Raw genomic sequence first — 14,741 nt, 5'->3', positions numbered from 1 at the left:
GCTTATAAGCCAATCCTTTGATTTGAGCGACATCGCGACAACACGCCACACGACAACGCGACGTTTGGGATGCTTCGCTAGCTACAAGACGGCGCACAAAAACGTTCCAAATCAGCCACCATAGAAATCAACTTTATTTCTCAACGGGAATGATTTGGAGTGCGGGTAACTGATACCTGCACTCAAGTAAACTTACTGTGCATGTATATGTATACGATTTAACTGTGACACTTTTTCAAACTGGCAGTTGGCACAAGTCTTTTATAGAACATGGTCAAAGGAAATGCACTTTATGTAATCAAAATGATATTGCCGATGAATTCCACTATATGTTAAAATGCCCTTTCTTCTGTTTTAGTAGGAGAAGCCTTATTCCAAGTAAATATTTCAATCGGCCGAACACACTCAAATTCAAAGAACTGATGCAGTCAATGTGGCGCCGTTAAATGTCGCAACGCCGCTAAATGTCGCACTTGCCGCTAAATGTCGCACCATTGCCGCTAAATGTCGCAACCGCCGCTAAATATCGCAAATCATTTGCCGTTAAATGTCGCAATGTTAACGTTAAATGTCGCACGACATTCCCTTACCGCCACATACATCTTATGTTATAGGACTAGTCTGAACTAAGAGAATCACAGGTTTCTTGTTAGGGCTTATCTGTTTGCAATTTTTGGCACTTTGTTTTCACTTATATAGTTTCCAATTAGATAAAGTATGCTGTTTGTACTAATGAAATAAATTCCATGTGCTAATCAATTTAACATTGACGATTAAAAAAATCTTGGGCGTTGCTTTACTTGGTCAAATTAACCCCTATTTAAAGTAATTGGTTGTTCATGCACTTCTAGTTCAAAAATCTATTTTCTATTGAAATATTATACATCGTACCTTTTAAATATGTAGTATTCAAAGCAAGTAAAGTAATAAACTATTTAAGCTTAATTGAAACAAACATAAAACACTACGTTTTTACATAATTATATTATTTATGTATTGTCCAGGTCAAGCAAATATAACTGGCAAGACGAACTTGTTTGGTATGAGATAAAACACAACACTTAGGTTGAATGAAATAGGGCATTTATTAAATGCCTTAAATGACAAATGTTACATAATAACAAACATGGCATGTACATATTTGTATCGAAATAACCAAACTGGGAGGTAAAAACCGCCAATCTTATTTACGTGTATATATTGCTTCATTAAATGTCTTTCTAGCTAGTTCTCATACATGATTTTCTTTGATTAGTGCCGAAAAGGGTCAAATGTCGTAATATATTTCTATGGCAAAGCAACATAAGAGTGTATCTCTTTCAGGCTACCGGAACTACTTTCGAATGTGAACTTCTTTGAAGACTTGCAGTGAATATCGACAAATTTGATAGTAAGTGAGTAGTTAAAATATGCTTACAACTCCTTTTTCAAAATGACGAAATATTTTTTTTTATCGTTTCGTTATAATTGATTGATTATTGCAATATATGAAGAAGAAAAAAACCCGGGCCAATGAAATAGAGATACTGAACAAACCTTAAAACGATATACACCCTTTATCCGCAGTGAAAAAAATAGATCTTTTTTTAAAATGGGATAATGGGCACAATTTCCATTTTTTTTCAAATATTTATATAAAAACAATAAAAAATGTTTCATTTAGATATTCTTATAAAAATTTGCTTGATAGAAAAAGTTGATAAACATCTTACTGACTTATATGATGTTCTAGAACTTTTTGTTTTCTGCTGAAGGGGTCTATAAATATTTTATATCGGATCATGTATCCCACACCTGCCAACAACTTCCATATATAATTCTTCTGTGGTTTGTTATGTCTGATACTAAATACTTTCAACTTTATTATTTATTTATTACAAACCTTCCATAACAGATCAATTCACTTTAACCCAATGTAAAGGACTGAAATATAATAATAATAATAATAATAATAATAATACAATAATAATAATAATAATAATAATAATAATAATAATAATAATAATAATAATAATAATAATAATAATAATAATAATAATAATAATAATAATAATAATAATAAATAATAATAATAATAATAATAATAATAATAATAATAATAATAATAATAATAATAATAATAATAATAAGACTCAATACTCCGCGTTATATTAAAATGAGTTGTTTTTGTAACATACTGCATGTATATCTAAGACCTTCCTATCGCACTTTGCCAGTACTGAAGCACCGATATCATTGTAGCATTTTCAGACTGACAATATGTAAATAAACTAAAAATATGAAGACATTCCTTCTTTTTTTTCTTCTGCTAAACTTCAATGATGGAAATGTGGCATGCATTTATTGCTGGCCTATTTTCTTTATAAAAACAGAAGAGCAGTGTTTGTTCCAGTTAAGTATGAGGAAATAAGAGTTTATCAAAATATACAACAAACATATTACTGGGAGCATCTGTTTCCATTTAACCACTGCTGTTGAGAATTCTTGGACGTTGCGCGGAAGTTCATTCTTAATTCAATCTTATAAAACATTGTGAAAAGTTCACGTGAAGTTGTGATTTAAACATGGAATCTGCAAAACTTATCTGGATTATAGCTCTCGGTATGCATTTTTGTCTAAATTACATCTTATTAAAATAATCTTGAAAATTCGGATGGACTTGAAATTGCATTTGTAAATGTTTGAGAATATTGTAGCAGAAAGTCTCTATAAATTTGTAGCATTGTTTTTTATGATATTAGAGGACCACGGTTAGTTTTTTAGTAGTATGTGATTAAATTATACATTTTTTTACCAATCAAAGTAAAGAAATATCCACTTCAAGTACGGCATTTCATGAATGATAGATAATAACGCGTATAAACAGGCCTATTTTTCAGACTATTTTATTAGAAGAACAGATGTGCTAGGGGCATTTATTCCTCATATTTCATAATAAAACTCTGACAAAGCGCCCGTTTATATATGCACAAAAAGTGTGAAATACACGTATATTTGTATATCTTTGAGTGTTATACACCACTTTCTAGAATAAATTTTATAAAATGTTATCATTAGTTAGGTATAATAAAATGTGTATCACTAATTATTTTTTGTCATTACGTATTGTTTCTGCTCGGTTTTCTTTCTGTTTTTTTCTCTTTTTTTTCCACTCGCAACATACTGTTTGTCTAAAAACGAAGAGAGAATGTAAATTATTTACCGTCTGCTATTTTAGCGACAGTTTTAGAGTTTGGATCATGCGAGCCCCACTCAAGACAGAAGAGGTCAACGGTGTGCTATGGGCAGCTGGGTTGTTTTACAAATGAGGCACCATTCAGCAACACTGAAAGTTTGCTGCCTGCATTTTTCAACACCACATTCAGGTACAGCAAATGTTCTACCATGAAAATAATGAAACTATTGTATAAAAACAAACTGGTTCTTTGTCACTTGGTCACTGAATAAAGTACATGAGCCGTGTCATGACCCATGCTGTTCGCTTACCAACCCTATTACAAGTAGAGAAACTGATAGCGAACAGCATGGACCCTGATCAGACTGCGCGGATGTTCAGGCTGGTCTGGATCCATGCTGGTCGCAAACCCATTATGTTGGTTTTCTCGTGACGCGGCTCAAATGTATTTATTAGGATATTCTTACAATCTTGAAAGATAAGGCACCACGTTTCCGTTCATTTTGTCGCATGCCATTTGTGGATGATTGATTGTGTATTGCATCTTTTACTGTAAGGATATTATACCGTATTTTAGGAAGTTAGTGACGTCGAAAAAGGAAACTAATGCCATTCAAAATTTTGAGAGAAGTGGAACATCACATAGAAACATAGTATTTTTCAAAGTGACCATGCATTTACTTTAGTTTATACAAATTTATCTTCGTTTGATTCTGTTAGAAGCTATAAGCTTATTGAAAAACTCTCGAATCCGTTCCTGGAACCAACTAGTACAAAGCAATGAGTGTAAACTCTCTCGCTCACGGAAGCAATGGCTTGCCCTGACGGGGTTTGAACCCATGCGGCCAGCAATAATTACATTACTAAGAATTCCTAGCGTTGGGATGTAACGGTATAAAGCTCCGGACCAATCACCTTATTCTCTGTACCAATCAGAGATTCGGGGACGAATTTCAATAAAGCATGGGTGGGAAGATCTGCGAAATGGTAGCCTGAGGGTTCCGAGTCCGAGTTCGAATTACGATCAGGCTGCACATTTTTCTCATCTTGTGACATTTATAAGACACAAGCATTTCTTTATTTTCAGACTGTTCACCGAAACCTGTAAGCGTCCGTATGTTTTACAAGCAGTGGAGAATGGATACGGTGACACTATACTAAGTGACACAGGATTTAAGTCTGCTTGTAACTTCAACCCTTCACTTCCTTTAAAGATTGTCGTTCACGGCTTCATCCAAAATGGCCGAGTGAAATGGGTCAATGACATGGCTGCCGCACTTCTAAATAAGGTTATTACATTCATTACATCAGAGGTTGCTGTTAAAAGATTAATTCAATGGCAAACATAAAGGCTGATTTTGTAATACGATTAAAAATCATGCTCTTGAAAATAATAGAAAAGTTTATGTTTAGCAATGGAAGTAGGAAAAAATACAGTCCGACCCCAATCATTCGACAACCATTTATTCGAAAAAGAGGTAGTCGGTCCCGATTTTATCTCTATATAGAAATGCGTTATATGAATACCTTCTATTTTTCGAAGTAAAATTTCGGTTCTGATTATACAACTGCACTGTATATTATAATAAAAGATTTGTTGTACTTTAAATAACTTTAAATGTTACGAATCGTTCAGACTAAACCAATTATAAGAAATAATTTGATTTATGTTTCCTGATCAGATATAAAAAATGCCATTTCACTTAGTCCCGCCTATTTGATTCTGAAACAAGCATATACTCTCCTTGGGACAGGCATGCCTTTTAATAAAATGACAGGAAACTGTCATATTGAATGTTTTACTATTATCCCTTTATGAACATGAGTGTTCTGTTTTTTAACATTTCATCACGGATTTATATGTAATATAAATCCGTGATTTCATATTCAGTTTAAGCCGTTGCATTGTGTGTTGGTGCACGGTAACTTCCCACTGTCGTCCATGAACCATTTTAATAAAAGCGAACCTTCAGCATTTAATTTTGCTGTGATGGGAAAATAATTAACATCGCTTTACTACAAAAGACCGGTAGGGCCATTTCAACTTCTTGAATTCCCGATTCCATCATCATGAGTTCACAATTTTAATAGATTGTATTGTTTCAGCTGGACATTTGTGGGTTTGTAATAACCTTATTCGTGTTAGCCAGTGTTCGAGCCTATGGTTCGTAAGCAGGAACACTCCTTCCCTATCACATATCTGCAGGAAACTCTCAAGAAACATCGCTTTATTGGTTTCACGACAATATGAGCGTCAGTGCACAAAATGTAAACTTAATACAGAAAATATTATCCTACACCAGATCTGTTTCTGTATCAGAAATACCCGAGAACGTGAGAATTTGTGGAACATGCTTATAGACTGTCTGGGATTTACTTGGTTCCGTGAGTTAATAACAGATTGTCCTCTTGAACAATGTAAAACTATAATGGGGCTCGCCGTGAAAAATGACGAACGCATTTTCATAAATTTCTCATTAACTAAATCACTATTACGTTTATTAGATTAAATGATGTATTGACATGAATTGTGATACATTTTCGAACGTTATATGTTGTGTATATTGTAATTTGTATTTGTACCAATGAGAAATGTTTTCTGATACGTATGTCTTATCTGTAATTATGTAAGAAATAAACCATGATATATTTAATCCTCGAGTGCTAGGAAACTAAAATATAAATACTTCTATGAATAAGTAGAATATCTCATGAATTATTTATTAAAGTTTTACACTATTCAAAACTGTATAAAATCGAGTTTTCCTTTCATAATCTTTCATCATTTTTGTATAAATGAAGAAAATACTAAAATAATTAACTACAGCTTTATATTAACTATATCTTCTGTTAAGAAGAAGATATGACTTTTATTTAGCACTTTTTGCCAATTCCCCTTCATTATTTTTAAGAAATCAATAAAAGGTGTTTCCCACTTTAAAAAGCTTTTGTTTCGATTTCGTTGAAGCTATATTATGGAAGCGTCCTAGTGCCAAACCTGAAATGTTTTTATGTCATAATTAGTAGATAGCAAGTGCTAATTAGTAGAAAGTAAGTGCTAATTAGTAGAAAGTAAGTGCTAATTAGTAGATAGTAAGTGCTAATTAGTAGATGCTAAGTCATAATTAGTAGACAGTAAATACTAATTAGGAGATAGTAAGTGCTAATTAGTATATACTAAGTCATAATTAGTATATAGTAAGTACTAATTAGTAGATACTAAGTCATAATTAGTAGATAGTAAGTGCTAATTAGTAGAAAGTAAGTGCTAATTAGTAGATACTAAGTCATAATTAGTAGATAGTAAGTACTAATTAGTAGATAATAAGTCATAATTAGTAGATAGTAAGTACTAATTAGTAGATAATAAGTCATAATTAGTAGATAGTAAGTACTAATTAGAACATAATAAGTCATAATTAGTAGATAGTAAGTACTAATTAATAGATACTATGTCATAATTAGTATATAGTAAGTACTAATTAGTAGATAATAAGTCATACTTAGTAGATAGTAAGTACTAATTAGAACATAATAAGTCATAATTAGTAGATAGTAAGTACTAATTAGTACATACTAAGTTATAATATTGTAATCGCTGCTTGCATTCTGTGTTAACAATATTATAACTTAGTATGTACTAATTAGTACTTACTATCTACTAATTATGACTTATTATGTTCTAATTAGTACTTACTATCTACTAATTATGACTTATTATCTACTAATTAGTACTTACTATATACTAATTATGACATAGTATCTATTAATTAGTACTTACAATCTACTAATTATGACTTATTATGTTCTAATTAGTCTTACTATCTACTAATTATGACTTATTATCTACTAATTAGCACTTACTATCTAATAATTAGCACTTACTATCTACTAATTATGACATAGTATCTATTAATTAGTACTTACTATCTACTAATTATGACTTAGTATCTACTAATTAGCACTTACTATCTAATAATTAGCACTTACTATCTACTAATTATGACTTAGTATCTACTAATTAGTACTTACTATATACTAATTATGACTTAGTATATACTAATTAGCACTTACTATCTCCTAATTTGTATTTACTGTCTACTAATTATGACTTAGCATCTACTAATTAGCACTTACTATCTACTAATTAGCACTTACTTTCTACTAATTAGCACTTACTTTCTACTAATTAGCACTTACTATCTACTAATTATGACATAAAAACATTTCAGGTTTGGCACTAGGACGCTTCCATACTATATAAAGGAGAAATGCTTACAATCATTTTAAGGATACACTTGTAGTTGCAATGTTTTCTTGTTAGATAATAGATCAATGAATTAAACACAGGTGTGAATTACTTTTGCCATAGAATAAGAGATTTGATATAGATCCCACAATATATATGATTTTTCGTTTTTGTTATGATATATTTTTGTATTGTTATCGCATAATATTTAAATGGTATTATACATGTATTGTTACTGTAAATATTGTATCTGTAAATACTGTTATGCTCTTCATCTTTGGAGGAAATAAAAGTATCTATCTATCTATCTATCCCAATTTCAACTTCACGAATTCACAAATTCAACTTCGTGAATTCACGATTTCAACTTCATGAATTCACGATCATGAAATTGAAATCGTGGATTATTAGAGCAGTTGAAATCGTGAATTCGTAAAGTTGAAAGCGTGAATTCGCAAAACTGAAATCGAGAATTAATGAAGTTGAAATGTCCCCATCGGTCTTTCGTACTTTACGTTTAAAAATCGTAGTAACGTTTTCATCATGTAATATACCAGCAGATATTTAAAGGTTTAACCACGTTGAAGTTGATTCTTCCCTGGTAGACACAAATTTTTTAAAATGAAGATTATATGGTCATACATATATAAGGGTAAGGATTGCATAAGAATATGCAAGTACAAGAAGTCAAAGCTAAGAATATAGTTGTCAACCATTGTGAATTCCAATACTTTAAGAAATAGGGACAGAATTTTGCTTAAGCCTATTCTAGTAATAGATGCTGCATTTCCATTATCACTCATTGATAACATTCAGAAACGATTTTAAGCCTGTTCTCATTGCCGCCGCGGAATCTCCTCATTTGTGTCCGTCACACAAACCGTCATATGGCGACGAAACTGGAAAAATGAACAAATGACTTGAAAGTACAATACGCTAAGGCTACTATATCAGTACACTATTATGTTAAACATCGCCAGGTTTAGTGGTTTATTCACGACATTATGTATGGGTAAGAGTTCGTATTAAGACGACCGTAGGGAGTCTTATCGGACTCTTACCCATATAACTGCAAATCGGCTCTTACAACTCGATATCAGATAAAAATATAGAAAGTGTCACCTCTTTAATTAAGCATAACATTATTTTTCCCCAGCAGTCACGTACAAACAAGGATGGGGTCCAATTACTTAATCTGGCATGTAAAACAATGAGTTTTCAACAATATCTAGTATTTTTGATGCAATTCATTCCTGTCATATGAAACAAAATAATGTTTTGCTTACTTTTTCTAGAAAATATAAAACTGTCAGCAATTAATAATAAACATTTTTCATAGAGTTTAAAGGATATCAAAAAGTTACTGTGTTCACATTTGTCTCTGCGAGCTGAGCTCCACGTGCATTATCTATGTAATAAATTTGAATGTATCCTCACATTGCAACAGTGTTATCAGCCTTTTTAGAAACACCTGACCTGGCTAATTAAAATATGCCAATCACAATTTTCAATATCAGCACTGGTTTCTTCATGAAATAGCGGCTACACTAATTACTGCCGAGTAAGAGCCGATTTGCAGTTATAATCAATTAGTAGAGAAGTTTGTTCAACAGCATGCGCTTCCGTGTGATAAGTCTGCTCTATCAATTCATTTTTACAAATCAATCGTAGCATAATTTAAAACGTTATATTTATGTCTTCTTTTATATAATAGGAGCCAGTGACAGTCGTTACCGTTGACTGGGGAGACGGATCAGGTTTCCCCTACTCACAGGCTTCCGCAAACACGCGTGTTGTTGGAGCGGAAATTGTCCGACTGATCAACTTCCTGGGTGCGCACGCAGGTTTGTCTGTTGACAAAGTTCACATTATAGGACACAGTCTCGGTGCTCATGTAGCTGGATATGCTGGCGCCGCTTTTACCAGTGCAGGACTACATAAGATTGCTAGGATCACAGGTATGTTAATCATTAGTTCATTGGTGCAATCATGGACAAAACATGTGGGCCAAATATTCTTGGCAAAAAGAAATAACCTTACTTAATGCATAGGCGCTTATATATGAATGGCATTAAAATGTATAATGCAATTAAAGGATAGTGCTGGTTTATCTTTGATTCCTTCAGTTTAAACTTCATCGTAAATATAAATATTTGTAACTTCAAATAACATTTTAGAGAACTGAACATTTTAGAATATGACGGCAAAGGTATTATGATAGTTTTGATTTTGTATTTTCAGGTTTGGACCCGGCCGAGCCGGACTTCAAAGACACGGACCCTCTAGTTCATCTTGAGAAGACGGACGCCGAGTTTGTTGACATCATTCATTCAGATGGATCTGAGTTTGACTATGTCTCTGGTATGTAATACAATGTATCTATATAAGCCGCGTCACGACAAAACCAACATAATGCGTTTGCGACCAGCATGGATCCAGACCAGCCTGCGCGTCCGCGCAGTCTGATCAGGATCCATGCTGTTCGCTATCAGTTTCTCTATTTGTAATAGAGTTTGTAAGCGAACAGCATGGATCCTGATCAGACTGCGCGGATGCGCAGGCTGGTCTGGATCCATGCTGGTCGCAAACGCATTATGTTGGTTTTGTCGTGACGCGGCTCATATAAGCATGATACCTGATCCGTAAATGATTTAGCGTGTTTTTGTATATATTATTTTTGGTTCAATAGACACTTCTTTCTCACGAACATTGTCACTCCTTTGTAGGTTTTGGATGGATGAAGGCTGTAGGTCATATTGATTTCTATCCAAACGGAGGAGAAAACCAACCTGGATGTCAAAGGGAAAATGTTCGAAACCTCATGTCTGACGCATACTATAATGGCCTTGTGGGTAAGTCATTCTGACGACTTCGTTTAATTATAAGTGAAAAACTGACAACAAGCGTAGTGCCGTACTTTTAAATTTGATGTACATAATTAGATTTTTTGTGAACATCCATTTGTTTTATATTTCTATTTTGCAAGCACAAGTCATTGAATATTTTTGGTTTATATTATAAATACTGCTGTTTTGTAGAGCTTTTTTATTCCTAAAATCTCCTAGATTTAGCGACCACACACGAATATGAGAAGAACGTATGCACACTATGTATATATGAGTAGTAGTAGAAAAGTTGATAGCAAACAGCATGGATCCTGATCAGACTACGCGGATGCGCAGGCTGGTCTGGATCCATGCTGGTCGCAAACCCAGTATGTTGGTTTTGTCATGACCATAGCTCATATGTTTTCTATCAGACGCCGAGGACACGCTGAGTTGCAGTCATAGCCGGTCCATCTATCTCTTTACTGAGTCCATCAGTTCAAGTTGTTCCTTCTACGGACACCCTTGTGGTAGCATCAGCGACCTTGATTCCAATGTTGCCAACTGTATCACGTGTCCACGTGGAGTGTGCCCGGAAATGGGATACAACGCGGACAGGTCTTCTGCTCGTGGAAAATTCTACCTACGTACCCGAGGAAGCGGACCATACTGTGGTAAGAGTTAAATTCGCTTTTACCTTAGAGTATACGACAAGAACTTAATATACTTGTATTAAGTGTCCTTAATGCTGACGATAATGCACGATTTACACTTAAATAAGTTTTGACCCTATGTTACATTGAAAAACTTCACCTTGTAAATTTTGTTTTTTTTATCTTTTGTATAATGCATGTGTCAATGATTCATTGATATGCAATTGCAGACCACTGAGCATAAGCAAACTTGATTTTTATATTGTTTAAATAATTTTTTTAGAGAATGTTAGATGCTTGTTACCTGAAGAAAGTGGGATAAGAAATGACTTGTCGTAAATATAGCAAAGTGTAAAAATCGTTCATACAAAGTAATTATTTACTATAACTGTTCTAATTGCCAAAAAGCAACAGATGAAAAAAAAATGTTTCTGGTAATTGGCCAATGAGTAACTTTTTTGATACTGTAAAATACTAAAAATTAAACAAACTTTTAAGAAATATACATGAAAGCATTTCTGAGGCATAATGTGCCTTTCTTTTGTTTTATAGACAAAACAGTATTTTAATATGAATAAATGAGCCGCGTCACGACAAAACCAACATAATGGGTTTGCGACCAGCATGGATCCAGACCAGCCTGCGCATCCGCGCAGCCTGATCAGGATCCATGCTGTTCGCTATCAGTTTCTCTACTTGTAATAGGGTTTGTAAGCGAACAGCATGGATCCTGATCAGACTGCGCGGATGCGCAGACTAGTCTGGATTCATGCTGGTCGCAAACCCATTATGTTGGTTTTGTCGTGACACGGCTCAAATGTATTTTGATTATAAAGTTAGCTTTTCAGCTCATTAGAGAGTTGTCTTGAATCAGGTTAAATACTTTATTAAATTTCAATGATGTAAAGGGCACACCCAGCACGTGGAAGTTGAGTTCGGACACATGCAACCAACCATTGGTCAAGTTATTGTTACCGTGATTGGTCATGACAACGCCTCGGACTCTGTTACAATCAGAAGGTATGTGCAAATTATTTTTCTCTTAAGATAATATTTTGATCGAGAATTATTTTGATAAAAAATAAAATTCAACACGAAATTGAAAAAGTCAAATATTGCTTCAATCAAAGTACATAGTTTTAGCATCAAAAGAGGGGAAAAGGATAGACAAGTATGGGGACCATCCCTTATTTTCTGTCAAACAGAAGTAAGAGATGAAGTGGTTCCACGCAATAAATATTTTTAAACATATGAAAATAAATTTAATCGCATTCTACACATATGTAAATTAATTTAATCATATAGCCTAAAAAGAATAAACACAAATTGTGCAATAACTTATATCATAAAATACTATGACTTAAGGTTTTTGCTAAGGTTGGTCCGATTCCAATATATTTCTTTTCGGAACAGATTTGCCGCCATGTTGTTTTTTTTTAAACGGAAGTCGAAGATTTGTACATTATTGTTCACATTCTATATATATTATTGTATATGTGACTGATGCCTCTAAGAGGCATAAAATGTTCAAACATATTACAGTCTGTGTATATTATATCCAGTTTTAGTGGAAATGAAATACTCTGAATCCCAAGAGAACATTTATCTTCTGTGTATTGTATGTATTATAAAATAATGTATGATATAAATGCCCGTAATATGTTTTTGTAACATTATAATAAATTGTAAGGTAAAATAGTGGATAGATCCCCGACCCTATTTTACCTATTACGGGGACAATAAACGGAGTTACCTCTTGGGCTTCAAAAAAAAAAAAAAAAAAAAAAAAAAAAAAAAAAAAATAAAGTGTTTCAAACAGTTCAAACTATTTCAGAATTAATGTTGGCTTCTCGTTTAGTTCTGTATAAAAAAGATTTCGCATGCAAACATAAGACAAACAATTAACGAATAAATTTACTGTATTCACATGATGCTGCAGTTATGTATAAAAGGCAAAATGATCAAACAAGGTTTAACAACATCAGAGAGTTATCATATTATCTGAGTGCTTGTCGCTAAAAATATTTGCAAATTTCTGTTAGAACCGGATCTTAAACATAAATGTCTGAATAAATAAACTTTCAGAATGTCTAAAGTTTATATTTTTGATTACAGTTCTACTCCGTTCCACTCCGGGGAGCAACGTGACATTCTTGTCGTGGACCGTGAAAGAATTGGTGACGTAGCAAAAATGAATGTGACGTTCATGCGACCAGGTTCCTTGTTATCTTGGTTCTGGTCCAGTGACAACCATCTACATTATGTGTCTATCTTCAAGGTCACAGTGACGTCTGCAGAGGATGGTCGAAGGTACTTGCATTTTTATTTGTTTTGGCAGAGAAACGCAAGCCAATGTGACTTTAAGAAGCCCTATGTTACTATTGGGCTCCTATGCGACTTTTGGGTTTGTTATAACAGGGGAATTAGTATTTCCACTAAACTTGAGGTTATATTGTGTATAGCTGTGCAACATTCACAAACAGCTGAACGATAGATGAAACATAATTATTTCTTTACAGAGATATATATGTAGTTAGGTCATATTTTTGTTTCCAGTCTTTACATTTTGCTAGTCATTAATTGTTATTGTATTTATCTCCCCAACCAGGGTTTTTCGAATATTTGAAAGACCCTGAAAAAATGAAACAAACACGTCAAGGATGTTGGGGAAATGGAAAGAAACAATATTTCAATCAAACTTGACATACTCTGTTATGCACTATGTTATCTTACCAGTAATTATGATTATTACAATAAACATCAGAACTATTTTTTGTGTAATTGGGGCGCATACATGTACTATATAAGTGTGAAATCCCGAATGTCATAGATAAAAAATCAACATGTTTGTGTCTTTTTGTAGAATTCATTTCTGCGGAGATCACCGCACAGTTACCGCCGGAAGTACAGTGACATTGACTCGTAGTACAACTGACCCGAACGAGTGTCTTCATGCACCAATGGTTCACTTTCACCAGAACATTCTGTAAAACTTTGGTTTTGATGACGTCGAAAATTAACGTCTGAAGTGTTGGTAGTCAAGACTGAATCCCTCGTTATCGTTAGATATATGCGATATGTATAACAAGAACAGGTATATAAAGAAAATTTGAGGAAAATGATATACCGATATTGTTAAGAGAAAACGATCAAAGAATAATATATTCAATTAGAATGGATCAATGTGAATATACATGTACACATATATGTTGTATTTGCACTGCAAAAAGTGTTTACATTGTTCACAATTTCCCCCATGCCATATAACCAGTAAGTTTCCTTTATATAATAAAAAAACTCCCAAATACTTTGATAGTTGTTTTGTTTAGTTAATACATGTATTATATTGTGATTTTAGAAGATAACCTATATCTGTATAATTTGGAAGCTCGTCATGGAACCTAGTGATGGCAGGATGTGGGAGGAACATCATTTTATTATACCGTCAGAGTGATATTCTAATATAATAATTTTTAAATTCCCGTTTTTATTTGTTTGGGTCGTCAGACCAAACAAATAATGGTAGAGAAATTTCAGACCCTGATGCTGTTAATTGCAAATGCCGAAAGTAGTCCGCTTTTTTGAAGCGGTTACTTCCCTTTATATGTACACTAACGCCGAGAAATTCAGGGGAGATCACTGCGTAAAGATGGTCAAATGAAAGGCGCATTAATTTTCAAGCAAACTAGTTCCCGAATGGTCGAAGATTTCTAATATTGTTTTATTCTTTATAGATAAACATGCTTATAGTAAGCTCCATGATTATTTACATCTGTGTTAAACAACAGTTACCGTCGAAATAATAAGGGTTACAAACCCTAATTTAGTAAAATATGGTT

At 33.4% G+C, this 14,741-nt stretch overlaps 1 protein-coding gene across 1 annotated transcript; it reads left to right on the top strand.

Annotated features, from left to right (window-relative positions):
* The first annotated feature begins 2,381 nt into the window (after nucleotides 1-2,381).
* Nucleotides 2,382-14,059, top strand: LOC132722751 (pancreatic lipase-related protein 2-like). Its single transcript, XM_060707294.1, has 10 exons — nucleotides 2,382-2,601; nucleotides 3,218-3,365; nucleotides 4,263-4,464; nucleotides 9,139-9,382; nucleotides 9,666-9,785; nucleotides 10,151-10,276; nucleotides 10,684-10,923; nucleotides 11,811-11,922; nucleotides 13,018-13,212; nucleotides 13,766-14,059. The coding sequence occupies exons 1-10, from the start codon at nucleotides 2,565-2,567 to the stop codon at nucleotides 13,890-13,892; spliced, it is 1,551 nt and encodes a 516-aa protein (XP_060563277.1). The 5' UTR covers nucleotides 2,382-2,564; the 3' UTR covers nucleotides 13,893-14,059.
* The last annotated feature ends 682 nt before the right edge of the window (nucleotides 14,060-14,741 follow it).

This window comes from Ruditapes philippinarum, unplaced genomic scaffold (genome assembly GCF_026571515.1).
Source record: "Ruditapes philippinarum isolate M1 unplaced genomic scaffold, ASM2657151v2 ctg2952_1_1_1_1, whole genome shotgun sequence".
NCBI lineage: Eukaryota > Metazoa > Mollusca > Bivalvia > Venerida > Veneridae > Ruditapes > Ruditapes philippinarum.
Note: the sequence above shows the minus strand (reverse complement) of the source record. Positions and strands in the feature narration are given on the sequence as shown.